The sequence below is a fragment of the Rosa rugosa genome, chromosome 4, assembly GCF_958449725.1.
Source record: "Rosa rugosa chromosome 4, drRosRugo1.1, whole genome shotgun sequence".
NCBI classification, from domain to species: Eukaryota; Viridiplantae; Streptophyta; class Magnoliopsida; order Rosales; family Rosaceae; genus Rosa; species Rosa rugosa.
In genome coordinates this window covers 56,270,249-56,282,293 of record NC_084823.1, presented here as the reverse complement: position 1 = coordinate 56,282,293, position 12,045 = coordinate 56,270,249, and the positions used below count along the sequence as shown (strand labels likewise).

General features: G+C 38.6%; 2 protein-coding genes across 3 annotated transcripts; both read left to right on the top strand.

Moving 5' to 3' along the window:
- The first annotated feature begins 1,624 nt into the window (after nt 1-1,624).
- On the top strand, nt 1,625-4,055 carry LOC133743421 (two-component response regulator ARR5-like). The gene is made up of 5 exons (XM_062171363.1): nt 1,625-1,987; nt 2,079-2,158; nt 2,295-2,372; nt 2,488-2,558; nt 3,479-4,055. The coding sequence occupies exons 1-5, from the start codon at nt 1,843-1,845 to the stop codon at nt 3,774-3,776; spliced, it is 672 nt and encodes a 223-aa protein (XP_062027347.1). The 5' UTR covers nt 1,625-1,842; the 3' UTR covers nt 3,777-4,055.
- Nucleotides 4,056-4,209: 154 nt separating this feature from the next.
- On the top strand, nt 4,210-7,764 carry LOC133743420 (formin-like protein 4). Of its 2 annotated transcripts, XM_062171362.1 has the most exons (3): nt 4,210-4,457; nt 5,081-6,019; nt 6,138-7,764. In XM_062171362.1, the coding sequence occupies exons 2-3, from the start codon at nt 5,097-5,099 to the stop codon at nt 7,456-7,458; spliced, it is 2,244 nt and encodes a 747-aa protein (XP_062027346.1). In that variant the 5' UTR covers nt 4,210-4,457; nt 5,081-5,096; the 3' UTR covers nt 7,459-7,764. The 2 variants fall into 2 exon arrangements, with proteins under 2 accessions (XP_062027346.1, XP_062027345.1); XM_062171361.1 differs by having other exon boundaries at nt 4,210-6,019.
- The last annotated feature ends 4,281 nt before the right edge of the window (nt 7,765-12,045 follow it).

Below are 12,045 nucleotides of genomic sequence, written 5' to 3'. Positions count from 1 at the left end.
CCCAAATGTGTGCGCTTTTTCCATGTACCAATCACCTGTGGAAAACAAAAAATAATCTGAACCAATGGGTCTGTTGATAAAGGATCAAAGATCTAGTGCTGCATTAGTGGTATAGGACTAAAGGTAAAAGCTTTCAGAATTGGAAAAGGTACTTCAAAAGATTAAGAATTTCAGTTGTTTACTAAATGTACTAAGGCCACGTTTGGTTCGCGAAAAGTAAGCATCAGAAAAGAAAATTTGTTCATTTTCTGCGTTTAGGATGCAAAAGAAAAGAAAATTATTTTCTAAAGGAAGGGAAAATAAGGGAGAAAATGGTTCATTCCAAACCCCAAAGGAATCACTTTCCCTCATTCTTTCATTGCATTTATTACTCACAACATATTATTTTATTACATTATTTACAAACTTTTTAATAATTTTTTTTACGTTACCAAACATCAGAATGAAAAATTATTGAAAAATCTCATTTCCCTTCCCATAGGAAAGACAAAGAAATTACTTTCATTTCCGTGAACCAAACGAAGCCTTAGTATTTAAATAGATCCTATGTGACGATGAGTTCATAGATCTCAGTATTTAAATGGATCCTTCTTGATAAACCCAATGATTGTTTGATCAGATGTAATTGAAAAAATTATTGTCTTGTTTTACTGGCTGTAAGGTGTAAATGCATTTCCCTTTCATATCTAACTACCAAACCTAACTACCATGGCCAAACCTAACTACCATGGTTAATTTAGGTGATCCAATAATATCATTCAACAGCTAGTGTCATTTTATTTCATTGATCTTCAAAATCTTTATAATCAATGTGGATATGACAATGCATTTAACAATCAATAAATGGCTTTCTATTCCCAACCAAAAACCTCAGGAATATTGATGTTCATGTTTTCCACCAAGCACTTTTCCCAATTCAATCAAGAATTACCAGTCGCACAGTCTTCACCCCTCGTGCAAAAGAATAGAAGAAAGACCAACTGGTTTCAACTTGGGAACTCACGGGGCATTTTCATTTTCGAAGAAATTATTTAGAAAGTTCCATGCAAAATACTGCACAAGATATTGCCCAAGATTTCCCCATGAATCATTTGACCAACTGGTTTGATTTTTTGATTTAAAGTCAAATTTGCCATAATCAAGATCAAATCTTATTTATTTGGATTGTCTCCGGACCTAGGTCCCACATCCAGTGGAGTATGTTTTACCTTTTTTTTTTTTTTTTTTTAGAGTCAAAAGTCAAAAGTCAAAACAAACCATTGGTTTCAGCACACTAAAAAAGAAAGGGTGAGACTGTATATAATTTACATACATAACCAACCAAATGTGAAATTGTAAAGTTGAACAACTGTAGGTCCGTAGCCAAGTCAATATCTTTCTTCCCACTAAAACCAACCAGAGAATCATCAGAAAATCTAGAATGCAACCCCACAGAATCCCAATACAAAATCCCCAATATACAACAAGAGAGAGAAATGTTATACGTTTTTTCTTCTTAAAGAAGACTGACAGTGACCATTTTACGAGAAATAGAGAGTAAAAATAAAAAATAGGTGGCAATAAATATAGAAAGATTGACAGGACAATGGACAAGTTGGGTGGTATAATCCTCTCTGTTAGATTTGCAAAGAGAAAACAAAATCTCACAGATAATATTGGATCCTCACAATCTCAGCTTTACCCCTTTTTCCTGTTTTGAAAAGCAAAAGCCTCCCACTATAAAACTTCCACACCCACCTCCACATTTCTCAAACGCTTCAAACATACCCTGCTATTCCTTCTCTCTCTGTTCTGTACTATTTTCCCAACGACCCATCTCGGGTGACTGTGTCTAGAATCATAATGGCCACTGCCGGTGAGGTTTTAAGGCGAAATGTGCCGGAAAGTTTTGAGCTTTCTGAGAAGGAGCTTCATGTTCTTGCTGTGGATGATAGCATCATAGACAGGAAGGTCATTGAGAAGCTGCTTAAGATTTCTTGCTGTAAAGGTAAGCTATATGTCTGTGAATGAGTAGTGGCTGGCTCCAAATGGCGGGTTTTGATTCGTTACTGAATGAAAGATTGGATTTTGTTTTGCAGTGACTGCCGTTGAGAGTGGAACAAGGGCTCTGCAGTATCTGGGCTTGGATGGAGAGAAGAAGAGCTCAGTTGGATTTGATGTAAGAAGAAAACTTACCTCTATAAAACTATGTACATGAAAGTTTCAAGGAAAAAAAGAAAAAAGGAGAACCAGTTTGATGGTCTTTTTGGGTTAATGGTGGGTTTTTGACATTTGGGTGCTTGATTTGGTTACAGGGTATGAAGGTGAATCTAATAATAACAGACTACTCAATGCCTGGGATGACAGGATATGAGCTGCTAAAAAAGATCAAGGTTTGTCATTTTAGGCTTTGTTTTACTTTTATGTGTGATTTTGATTTTGATTATGATTATGGGTTTAAAAGCCTAGAACTTGGAGATTTATTTGTGTGTTATGAATCTGAAACAGGAATCATCAGCTTTTAGAGAAGTTCCAGTGGTGATCATGTCCTCAGAGAACATCCTCACTCGAATCGATAGGTATGTTCTTGGACCAAACTTGAATTTTTTCAATGGTACTTGGTTTCTTTGTTGATCTATGTCATTAAGATCAGAACTTTGATGATAAAAAAAGGATTATTATCTGTTGAATTTGATGTTAGTTTATAGACCTCCGATCTGATTTTTATGTTAAAAAAGGTTTTGCATAGTATGAACTATGAAATGGTCAATGGATTTGATCAGGGCTTTATGAATTTGATCCAGATATGTACCTAATTGTTGTTAGGGTTCTTATGCGTCTAAATCATACAGTAGCAAATCCTTAACACGATATGATCTGTGGGTCTAGATGATTTGTCTTCTGGATCTTCATGATGACTTGTCTAATATGCACCAAATTCTTAACAAGATCTGATTTGTCTTTTGCCCCAATGCTGTCGAATATTTTAAAATGATCATTTACTCTCCAAATCTTTTGGTGGGGATCCTCAAATCTTTTCTGTTTTGTTAAAGGGATCCTCAAATCTTTAAGAAAAGTCTATGACATGTTTTTGCAATAATTATTTTCTGAAAATTAATATTGTTTATAATTTTGGTATGCATCAATTATCATGACCCATAGACTATATAAAGCACTCATGTTACAACTAATTAGTAATTACTTGAGCATCTTTTATTTTAGGTATAATTTGACCTTTCATGTATGAGTAAGCTCAGATGTGACCCTTCATGAGTCTAATAAGCCATCCTAAAAGTCCATGGGCATGATCTTATAAAGATATTGTCTTAATTATTGCCTTGCCCATAACGGCTATTCTGTACAACTTTCATCAGTGACCCTAGGAGCCTTTGTATCATATATCCTAACTTAAAGCTGAAGTATCTATTTTATAAGATGCACTGATAATTATGCCTCTAGGAAGGTTTTTGACAGTAATTTTTTCACAATTGGCTAACAGATGTTTGGAGGAAGGAGCCGAAGAGTTTATAGTAAAGCCGGTAAAACTTTCAGATGTGAACCGCTTGAAAAATTTCATGATGGGAGGAGAAAGAAAAGAGAAAGTAGTGAAGAAGGTTCAGAAAAGACCACTTCAAATTGACTACAACAATTCCTCATCGGCACCCTCGCCTTTACCACAACTGTCACCATCATTTGCTTGTAATCTAGCATCACTTCACTCATCACCATCTTCATCATCATCATCTCCCATACCCAGATGTTCCTCAAAGAGACCTAGATTGCACAGTATGGATTGATATTGTCTGCCATTAGTGAATTTCATAACTCACACCGTCCCCATTTTCCAATTTTGAGATTCCCATGTATGTTTGTTACCACTTCCCACCATGTAAATTCTAACATGAAACTTTCTCTGGGGACTAAGGAAAAGTAGGGGAACGGTATAAAGTCTAGGATTAAAGTTTTTTTTTTTTTTTTTTTTTGGGGGTTTCACTTTTTGCTGATGTTGCATATGGAATCACACTATAATCATCAATGAAATCCCAAATATTGATGGGAATATTTTGTTGCCTGAATGATCTTATTTGGGATTTTGTAATTTGTCAACCATTCAATATCTGATTTTGTGTCACTTTACCTTTTTCTCTTTTTTGGAATCTGTGTTCTTGCTTATCAATATTACAATGGTCCCAAAATTTTGTAATTGTCTCCAAATTCAGCAATGTGATTATTTTGCTTTGAAGTTTGGCAAACAGATGTAGACCCTCTACATTATTAGCTTCACATGATTTTTATAAGGGCCCAAATAAGATTTTCTCCTGTGATTTTCCCTTCATATTGTTTATTGGTTTCTTCTGCAGGCACAACAGTTCTGTTTCTTGTTCTTCTTCTTCTTCTTCTTCCATTTGTGGTCATTCAACAGCTCTGTGGTTTGCCGAAGCCACGTGGCGGCATCTCACAGGCAAGCCTTTGTGATGGTGGGTCATGGCTAGCTTGGAATTTTTCTTCATACCGCAATCAGAATCTTAAACTTTGTTAATAGCAATGATAAATAGAATACCTGCTGGTACTATGCATATCCTACTCAACAATGAAATTTTTGGATCCTTTAAACAAAGAAGTTATGATGCCAACAAACCCTAGCTGGAGTTTGAATTCTTCAGTATGTGAGTCCAAATCAGTACCATAAATATTTAACATGGAATTTATTTGATTCCAACAACAAGTCTAATTTCATGCATTTGGCGTTTTTAACAACACTGGATTTGAAGGACGGCCATCATAAACTTCACACCAGCCATCTGCTAAATGCTGTAATGCAGCAGGGCCATTGTAGTAATTTCCACTAACCGGAACGTAGCAACAACACCTACCTTCATTGAAAGTGTCAGCAACCAACAACAAAACACAAGAAATGAAGTTGCCATCGGAATGTGAAGAACACAAGAAGACACTTAACAAACTTGTGCTTGCTTCTTTTGGGACTCTTTCCGAAAGCACTTGTCATCTTACTGCTTTTCGGAGAAGTACTGAGTGCGTCTTTTACTTGTGCAGAAAGATTGAACCTCCTTTTCAGATTATTCTCTCTTGTCTGTGTCAGGTGCCAAATTCAGAGAATGACAACCTCAAATGGAATAATGCTGGTCAAGATCATTGCAGCCACGGCTGCAACTACTCTTGTTTTTGCCGGAATCTTCTTCTTCGTCTACAGATTTCTAGCTGCTCGGCGCCACCCAAAAGACAAGAGCAATGGAAGCTTTCATAGGGAGGAAGTTAGAATGAGTCGTGAAGATCAGCTCAGGCAATGCGGTGGAAATGTGAAGGGATTGATTGTCGATGAGAATGGTGTGGATGTTATCTACTTGAGGAAACTAGAAGTTGGCCAGGTTGAAACTCATTTTCCCAAGGTAGTTTTCAACCCAAGTTATGAAGACGATGTAGAAGAAGAAGAAAAGAGAGTAGATGCTAAAGGAGAAAGAGCCAAAATGCCCAAGCCTAAAGCGGTTCGTTCTTTTCATAAGTCATCTGATTTGATCAATCATGGAAAATTAGCAAAACCATTCATACAAAATCCAACTCCAGAAGTTGTGCTTTCATTGCCAAAGCCGCAACAGCGGCTTCCTCTAAAAACTCCTGCACCTCCATTTAGGATAACACCACCAAAGATGTTGGAAAAGCAAGCACTAGAATCACTGCCTCCTCTACCACCCCCACCATCAAGTAATATATCTCCACCACCAGTTCCTCCACCACCACCTCCTCCGCCACCACCCCCGCCACCACAGCTACCTAAGGTAGTAAGAAGAAAATCTATACCACCCACTCCACCTAGGCTAGGTGGTTCTTTTTTAGCGCCAAAACCACCACCTACACCTAAAGGCATACCAAACAACAAAAGTAGGGCTGAGGCCTCAGCCGGGGAGAGCTCAAAAGTGAGTGTCATTAGGCAAACGAAGCTGAAGCCATTGCACTGGGACAAGGTTATGGCTGCTGTTGATCATTCCATGGTCTGGGATCAAATCACTGATGGAACATTCAGGTAATATCAAGTCTCAGGCTCCCAATACTTTGTAATGTTTTTCATTAGTGTAGTCTAAATATTTGATCATATCATGGTTCATGATCTAATCTTAAACAATTTTGTATGTGGTATTCAGATTTGATGATGAGCTTATGGAAAACTTGTTTGGATATAACATCACCAAAAACCAAACCAATGAAAGAAATAACAATTTGTCAGCTTCAGCCAAGTCTAACTCTGCCCCAACAGCTCAAGTTTTCATTCTAGACCCCAGAAAGTCTCAAAACACAGCAATAGTGCTAAAGTCTCTCCCAATCTCTCGTAAAGAAATCATAAATTCTCTTCTTGATGGTCAAGGACTTGGTTCGGAAACACTCGAAAAACTCAGCAAAATTTCTCCAACCAAAGAAGAAGAGATCAAGATCCTCCAATTCAATGGCAATCCAAATAAGCTTGCAGATGCTGAGTCTTTCCTCTACCACATCCTCAAAGCTGTCCCTTCGGCATTTACACGATTCAATGCAATGCTTTTCCGGGAAAATTATGACACCGAAATCCTCCACCTCAAGGAGTCACTACAAACACTTGAACTCGGGTGCAAGGAGCTAAGAGCTCGAGGTTTTTTCCTTAAACTTCTTGAAGCGATTCTCAAAGCTGGAAACCAAATGAATGCTGGAACTCCTCGAGGAAATGCACAAGGTTTCAACCTTAGTGCTCTTCTGAATCTATCTGATGTCAAAAGCACTGATGCAAAGACTACTCTGCTTCACTTTGTGGTTGAACAAGTAGCTCAATCGGAGGGTAGAGACTTAGTGATCAATCAGAGAAGCCAAACTAGTACACCAAATTCGGATAATCTGACAGCCGAAGAGAGAAGAAAGGAGTACTTAATCCAAGGGTTACCAAAGCTGGGAGGCTTGAGTATTGAGCTATCTAATGTGAAGAAAGCAGCTACAATAGACTATGACAGCTTCATTCGTGTGAGCTCCACTCTCACTAGCCGTGTAGATGAAATTAGAAAGGTTTTGACACATTGTTGCAATGGTGAGACAGGAGGGTTTGCAAGAGAAATGAAAGGGTTTTTGGAGGAATGTGAGGAGGAGCTTAAGGTTGTGAGAGAAGAGCAGATTAGGGTTATGGAACTTGTGAAGAGAACAACGGAGTATTACCAAGCCAGATCTGCGAAAGACAAAGGAGCTCAACCACTTCAGCTCTTTGTGATTGTTAGAGGTTTTCTAGACATGGTTGATCTTGTTTGTGCAGAAGTTTCAAGAAAGGTACAGAGGAAGAGTACTTCTACAACCAATGTGGGATCAGCATCTCCTCCATTATTAGCATCACCTCCATTGTCACCTACAGTCCTAACACCAAAGAAGTTACAGAACTTCCAGTCACATTTCAATTCACATGTGTCTTGGTCATCTTCCAGTGATTCAGAAGATGATTTCAGAAGTTGATCTAGTACAATTATCTACAACTAATATGATTCTTATTGGTTGTTTTTCCTTTTTCTACACTTCCTTGGCAATTAAATGTATAGAAAATCCCAGATTTCTGCATGAAGGACAAACAAAGCCTTCTTGATTTTGGCCCAATAACAAAAGGGCCACTTCAAATCTTAGTCACTGCTATTGATTGGGTTGTCTGTAACACTAAACATCCACAGAGGCCTTGCCTGGCCTGTCTACATTTACATTTTACAATATTTGAGTCTTATGAAAATGAAGTGAAAAAAAGAAACTTCGGGGGGTGTATTGTATATGGAATTAGTGGAACTTTTAAATAAATCTATGGAATTTAAAAGTCTTGGTGTATTCAATATAGACTTTTAACAGTCCATGAAAGTCTTGAGGTATTCAATTAGGATTTTTAAAGACTTCATGAATTCCACAAAAATCTAGAGGTATTCAATTAGAACTTTTAAAAATGAATAAAAGTACAAAGGTATTCAAAATATCATTAATACTTATGGAATTAGAAAATCATGGATAATCATGGACTTTGTAGTGTTAACTATACATACCAAACTCCAATAATTTTCCAGCCTCCAGACCAAAGATTTCAAAAAGTCTATCAAAGTTTCCTCTTAAAAAAAAAAAAAAAAATCTATCAAAGTTCTTCTCTCTACACACGAAGAAGTTTGTCCTTCATCATCTCTCTTTCTTAATTTTTTGTCTTTTCTCTAATCTTTTATGATATCAACCTTTTTTGATACCCAACATGTTCATTGTAGTTGTTGAATGTAATTATTATTATTTTTTTTTTTTTCAATTGTGATACTTTGAACCCTAGCTAATAGCAATAAAAATGATTTATGAAACCCTAAAACTCAAATATTGTGGTCTAACCCTAAGACCTTGAACCATACTAAATTTTATCTTGCAATAATTTGAATTTATATTATGGTTCAAGAAAAGGTTGAACAATTGAATTTCAATTGATTGATTATAGATCAAGACATTGACCAATATTGCTACAATATATGTTAATCGGTGAAAACAAAATTGATGAGAATAATTAAACATAAACATCAAGTGATCTATATTGTATATTTATGTTGTTGGGAGATTAGGAATGAGAATAAACTCGCTAGACAAACTAAGAATAATTTATTTGAGTCAATTTCTATTAGAAGATACTGGAGCATTGAAGAGACAACAAGTTATTATTTTGTTTTGTATTTGGGCTGCATTTGTTTTATTTATTTATTTATTTATTTATTTTATTTTTTTATATTTTGTACATCCTAAGAAATATGTAGAAGTCATTCATAATAAAGTATATGTTGTAGAGAAACTGAATTTGAGAGGAATTTGCTGTGTATTCTCATTGATAATAGGTGCCTCTTTATATAGAGGATTACAATTCATAGAATCTCAATCGTACAAGGAAAGTAATCATACATTGAATAGGAATCTAGATCCTTCTAATTTAACCCTATTACCACTAGGTCAAGTAACCTAGAGTTTGGGCCAAACACAAATAGAGATATCCTTAAACATTCCCCCTTGTGTTGTCCAAACGCGGTGCTTCTCTCGTTGCCTCGTTAAAAACCTTGCCGAGTAACAAAAACCCAGTGGGACAAAAATAACCTTGGTCGAAGGGGAAAAAGAGCACAACACACCCTTCACGTTTCGAGGTGAACATGTAGACATCTCCCCCTGATGTCTGCGCCTCCCCCTGATGACTACGATCATGGGAGTTCAGATAATTTCCGTAAGCCAATTATTGCCACATGTTTCTCGAACGTGGATTTGGGCAATGACTTAGTAAACAAGTCTGCCGCATTGTCCTCAGATCGAACCTGGTTCACTTTGATCTTGAGGAGCTTCTGTTGTTGCTGATTGTAGAAGAATTTGGGCGATATATGCTTGGTGTTGTCGCCTTTGATGTAGCCTTGCTTCATTTGTTCAATGCAAGCAGCATTATCCTCATAAATGCTCGTAGGCTCATCTGTGGTAGACTTCAAACCACAATTGCTTCGAATATGCGTAACTATGGATCGAAGCCATATACATTCACGAACTGCTTCGTGAAGAGCAATAATCTCTGCATGATTCGAAGAAGTAGCGACTAAGGTCTGTTTTGTAGACCTCCAAGATATCGCGGTCTTTCCCATGGTGAAAACATAACCAGTTTGGGAGCGACCTTTGTGTGGGTCAGAGAGGTACCCAGCATCAGCAAAACCTTCCAAAACACTTATATCGTTTTGGGATGGGGATAGGGGACGCAGTCCACCATGTGTGGCGTCCCTGGCACTGGATGGGTCCGAATCCATCTTCTCTCTGTAGGGATAGAACAAGCCCATATCGATCGTACCACTTAGGTATCGAAAGATATCTTTAACACCAGTCCAATGGCGTCGTGTAGGCGCAGAGCTATATCTAGCTAGCAAGTACACAGCGAATGAGATATCCGGTCTTGTGCATTGTGCAAAGTACAATAATGCGCCTATTGCACTTAGGTAAGGCACTTCTGCCTCTAGCACTTCTTTATCGTCATCTTTTGGACGAAATTGATCCTTCTTTGGATCAAGACTACGGACGACCATTGGGGTGCTTGAAGGCTTAATCTTGTCAGTGTTGAAACGCTAAGCATCTTTTGGGTATAAGCTGATTGATGAGATCTTTCCCAAGATCTTTCATCTCAAACTCGGATTTCAAGTGTTCAGCGGTTTCCCTTAACTCTTTAAGGGTGCCAATTATGTTCATGTCATCGACATAAACCGCTACTATTGCAAATCCGGAACTTGTCCTTTTTATGAACACACATGGACATAGTTCATTGTTGACATATCCCTTTCCAATCAAGTAGTCACTTAGACGGTTATACCACATCCGTCCGGATTGTTTCAATCCATATAGTGAGCGTTTCAATCTAATCGCAAACGCGCTCCGTGGTTTAGAGCCACTTGATTTGGGTAACTGAATTCCGTCTGGAATCTTCATGTATATCTCTGTATCTAGATCCCCATATAGATACGCAGTAACCACATCCATAAGCTGCATGTTCAGTTTTTCGAAAACTACCAAACTGACAAGGTAGCGGAACGTTATGACGTCCATTACGGGAGAATAGATCTCCTCGTAGTCGATTCCAGGGCATTGTGAGAAACCTTGCGCCACAAGGCGAGCTTTGTACCTTACAATCTCATTTTTCTCATTACGCTTTCTAACGAATACCCATTTGTGACCAACTGGTTTGGTGTTGGGCGGTGTTGGCACAACATTGTCAAATACCTTTCTTTTCGCTAGAGAATCAAGTTCTGCCTGGATCGCATCTTTCCATTTTGGCCAATCAACTTTACGTTGGCATTCATCAACGGAGCGTGGTTCGATGTCATCTGTCTCAATAATCTCACGCGCCACTGAATACGCGAATACATCATCAATGATGATGGAGTTTCTTTCCCACGTCCCATGTACACTAGTGTAATTAACAGAGATCTCTACGTTCTCAGGGATAGGTTCTGACATTGAGGCGTCCCCCAATGATGTCTCTTGGACATAACCATAATCCGGAACATTCTCATGGGACGGATTTTGAGTATCGATGATCAAAGGATTTGTTTGTGCCTCATTCGCTCTCTTTCTAGGGCGAGTATCCTTCGAACCAATCGGTCTACTGCGCTTCCTTGCGGGACCTGCGGCCATAGATGCCACATCATTGCTATGTTGGGCAATGGCGCCATCTCCTGGTGTCACAGGAGAGGCGTGATGTCCAGTATTTGGGACATCGATCCTTGCAGGCACGTTTGCAGCAGGTATGTGTGATCTCGTTACTTTGGCAACATCAGAAAACGCATCAGGCAGAGTGTCTGCTACGTTCTGGAGCTCGATTATTCTTCGCACTTCAAGTTCGGACTGTGCGGTACAGAGATCGAGATGAGACATAGTGGGGACAAACCACGACAATTCCTGTCGTTCCTGTTGAACATATGTGTTCTTATCTCCCCTAACGATGGGAAGACTGTCTCATCAAAGTGACAATCCGCAAATCTAGCGGTAAAGAGATCGCCTGTCAAGGGTTCAAGATAGCGGACGATCGTTGGAGATTCATATCCAACATAAATGCCCATTCGTCATTGTGGACCCATCTTAGTACGCTGTGGCGGCGTAATAGGCACATAAATGGCACACCCAAAAATGCGTAAGTGCGAGATATCAGGCTCGTACCCAGTCACTAGCTGTAACGCAGAGTAAGATTGGGTTGCAATGGGTCGTAGACGAATTAGCGTCGCTGCATGCAATATTGCATATCCCCAAGCAGAAACAGGGAGATTGGTGCACATAACCAATGTCCGTGCTATCATCTGTAGTCGTTTGATAGTGACTTCTGCGAGACCATTTTGGGTATGAACATGGGGAACTGGATGCTCTACATCAATCCCCAGTGACATGCAATAGTCATCGAATGTTTTCGATGTAAACTCCCCAGCATTATCAAGTCGAATTGACTTAATAGGATGGTCAGGGTAGTGAGCCCGTAGACGAATAATCTGGGCGAGGAGTTTAGCATAAGCAGCATTTCGAGTGGACAACAGC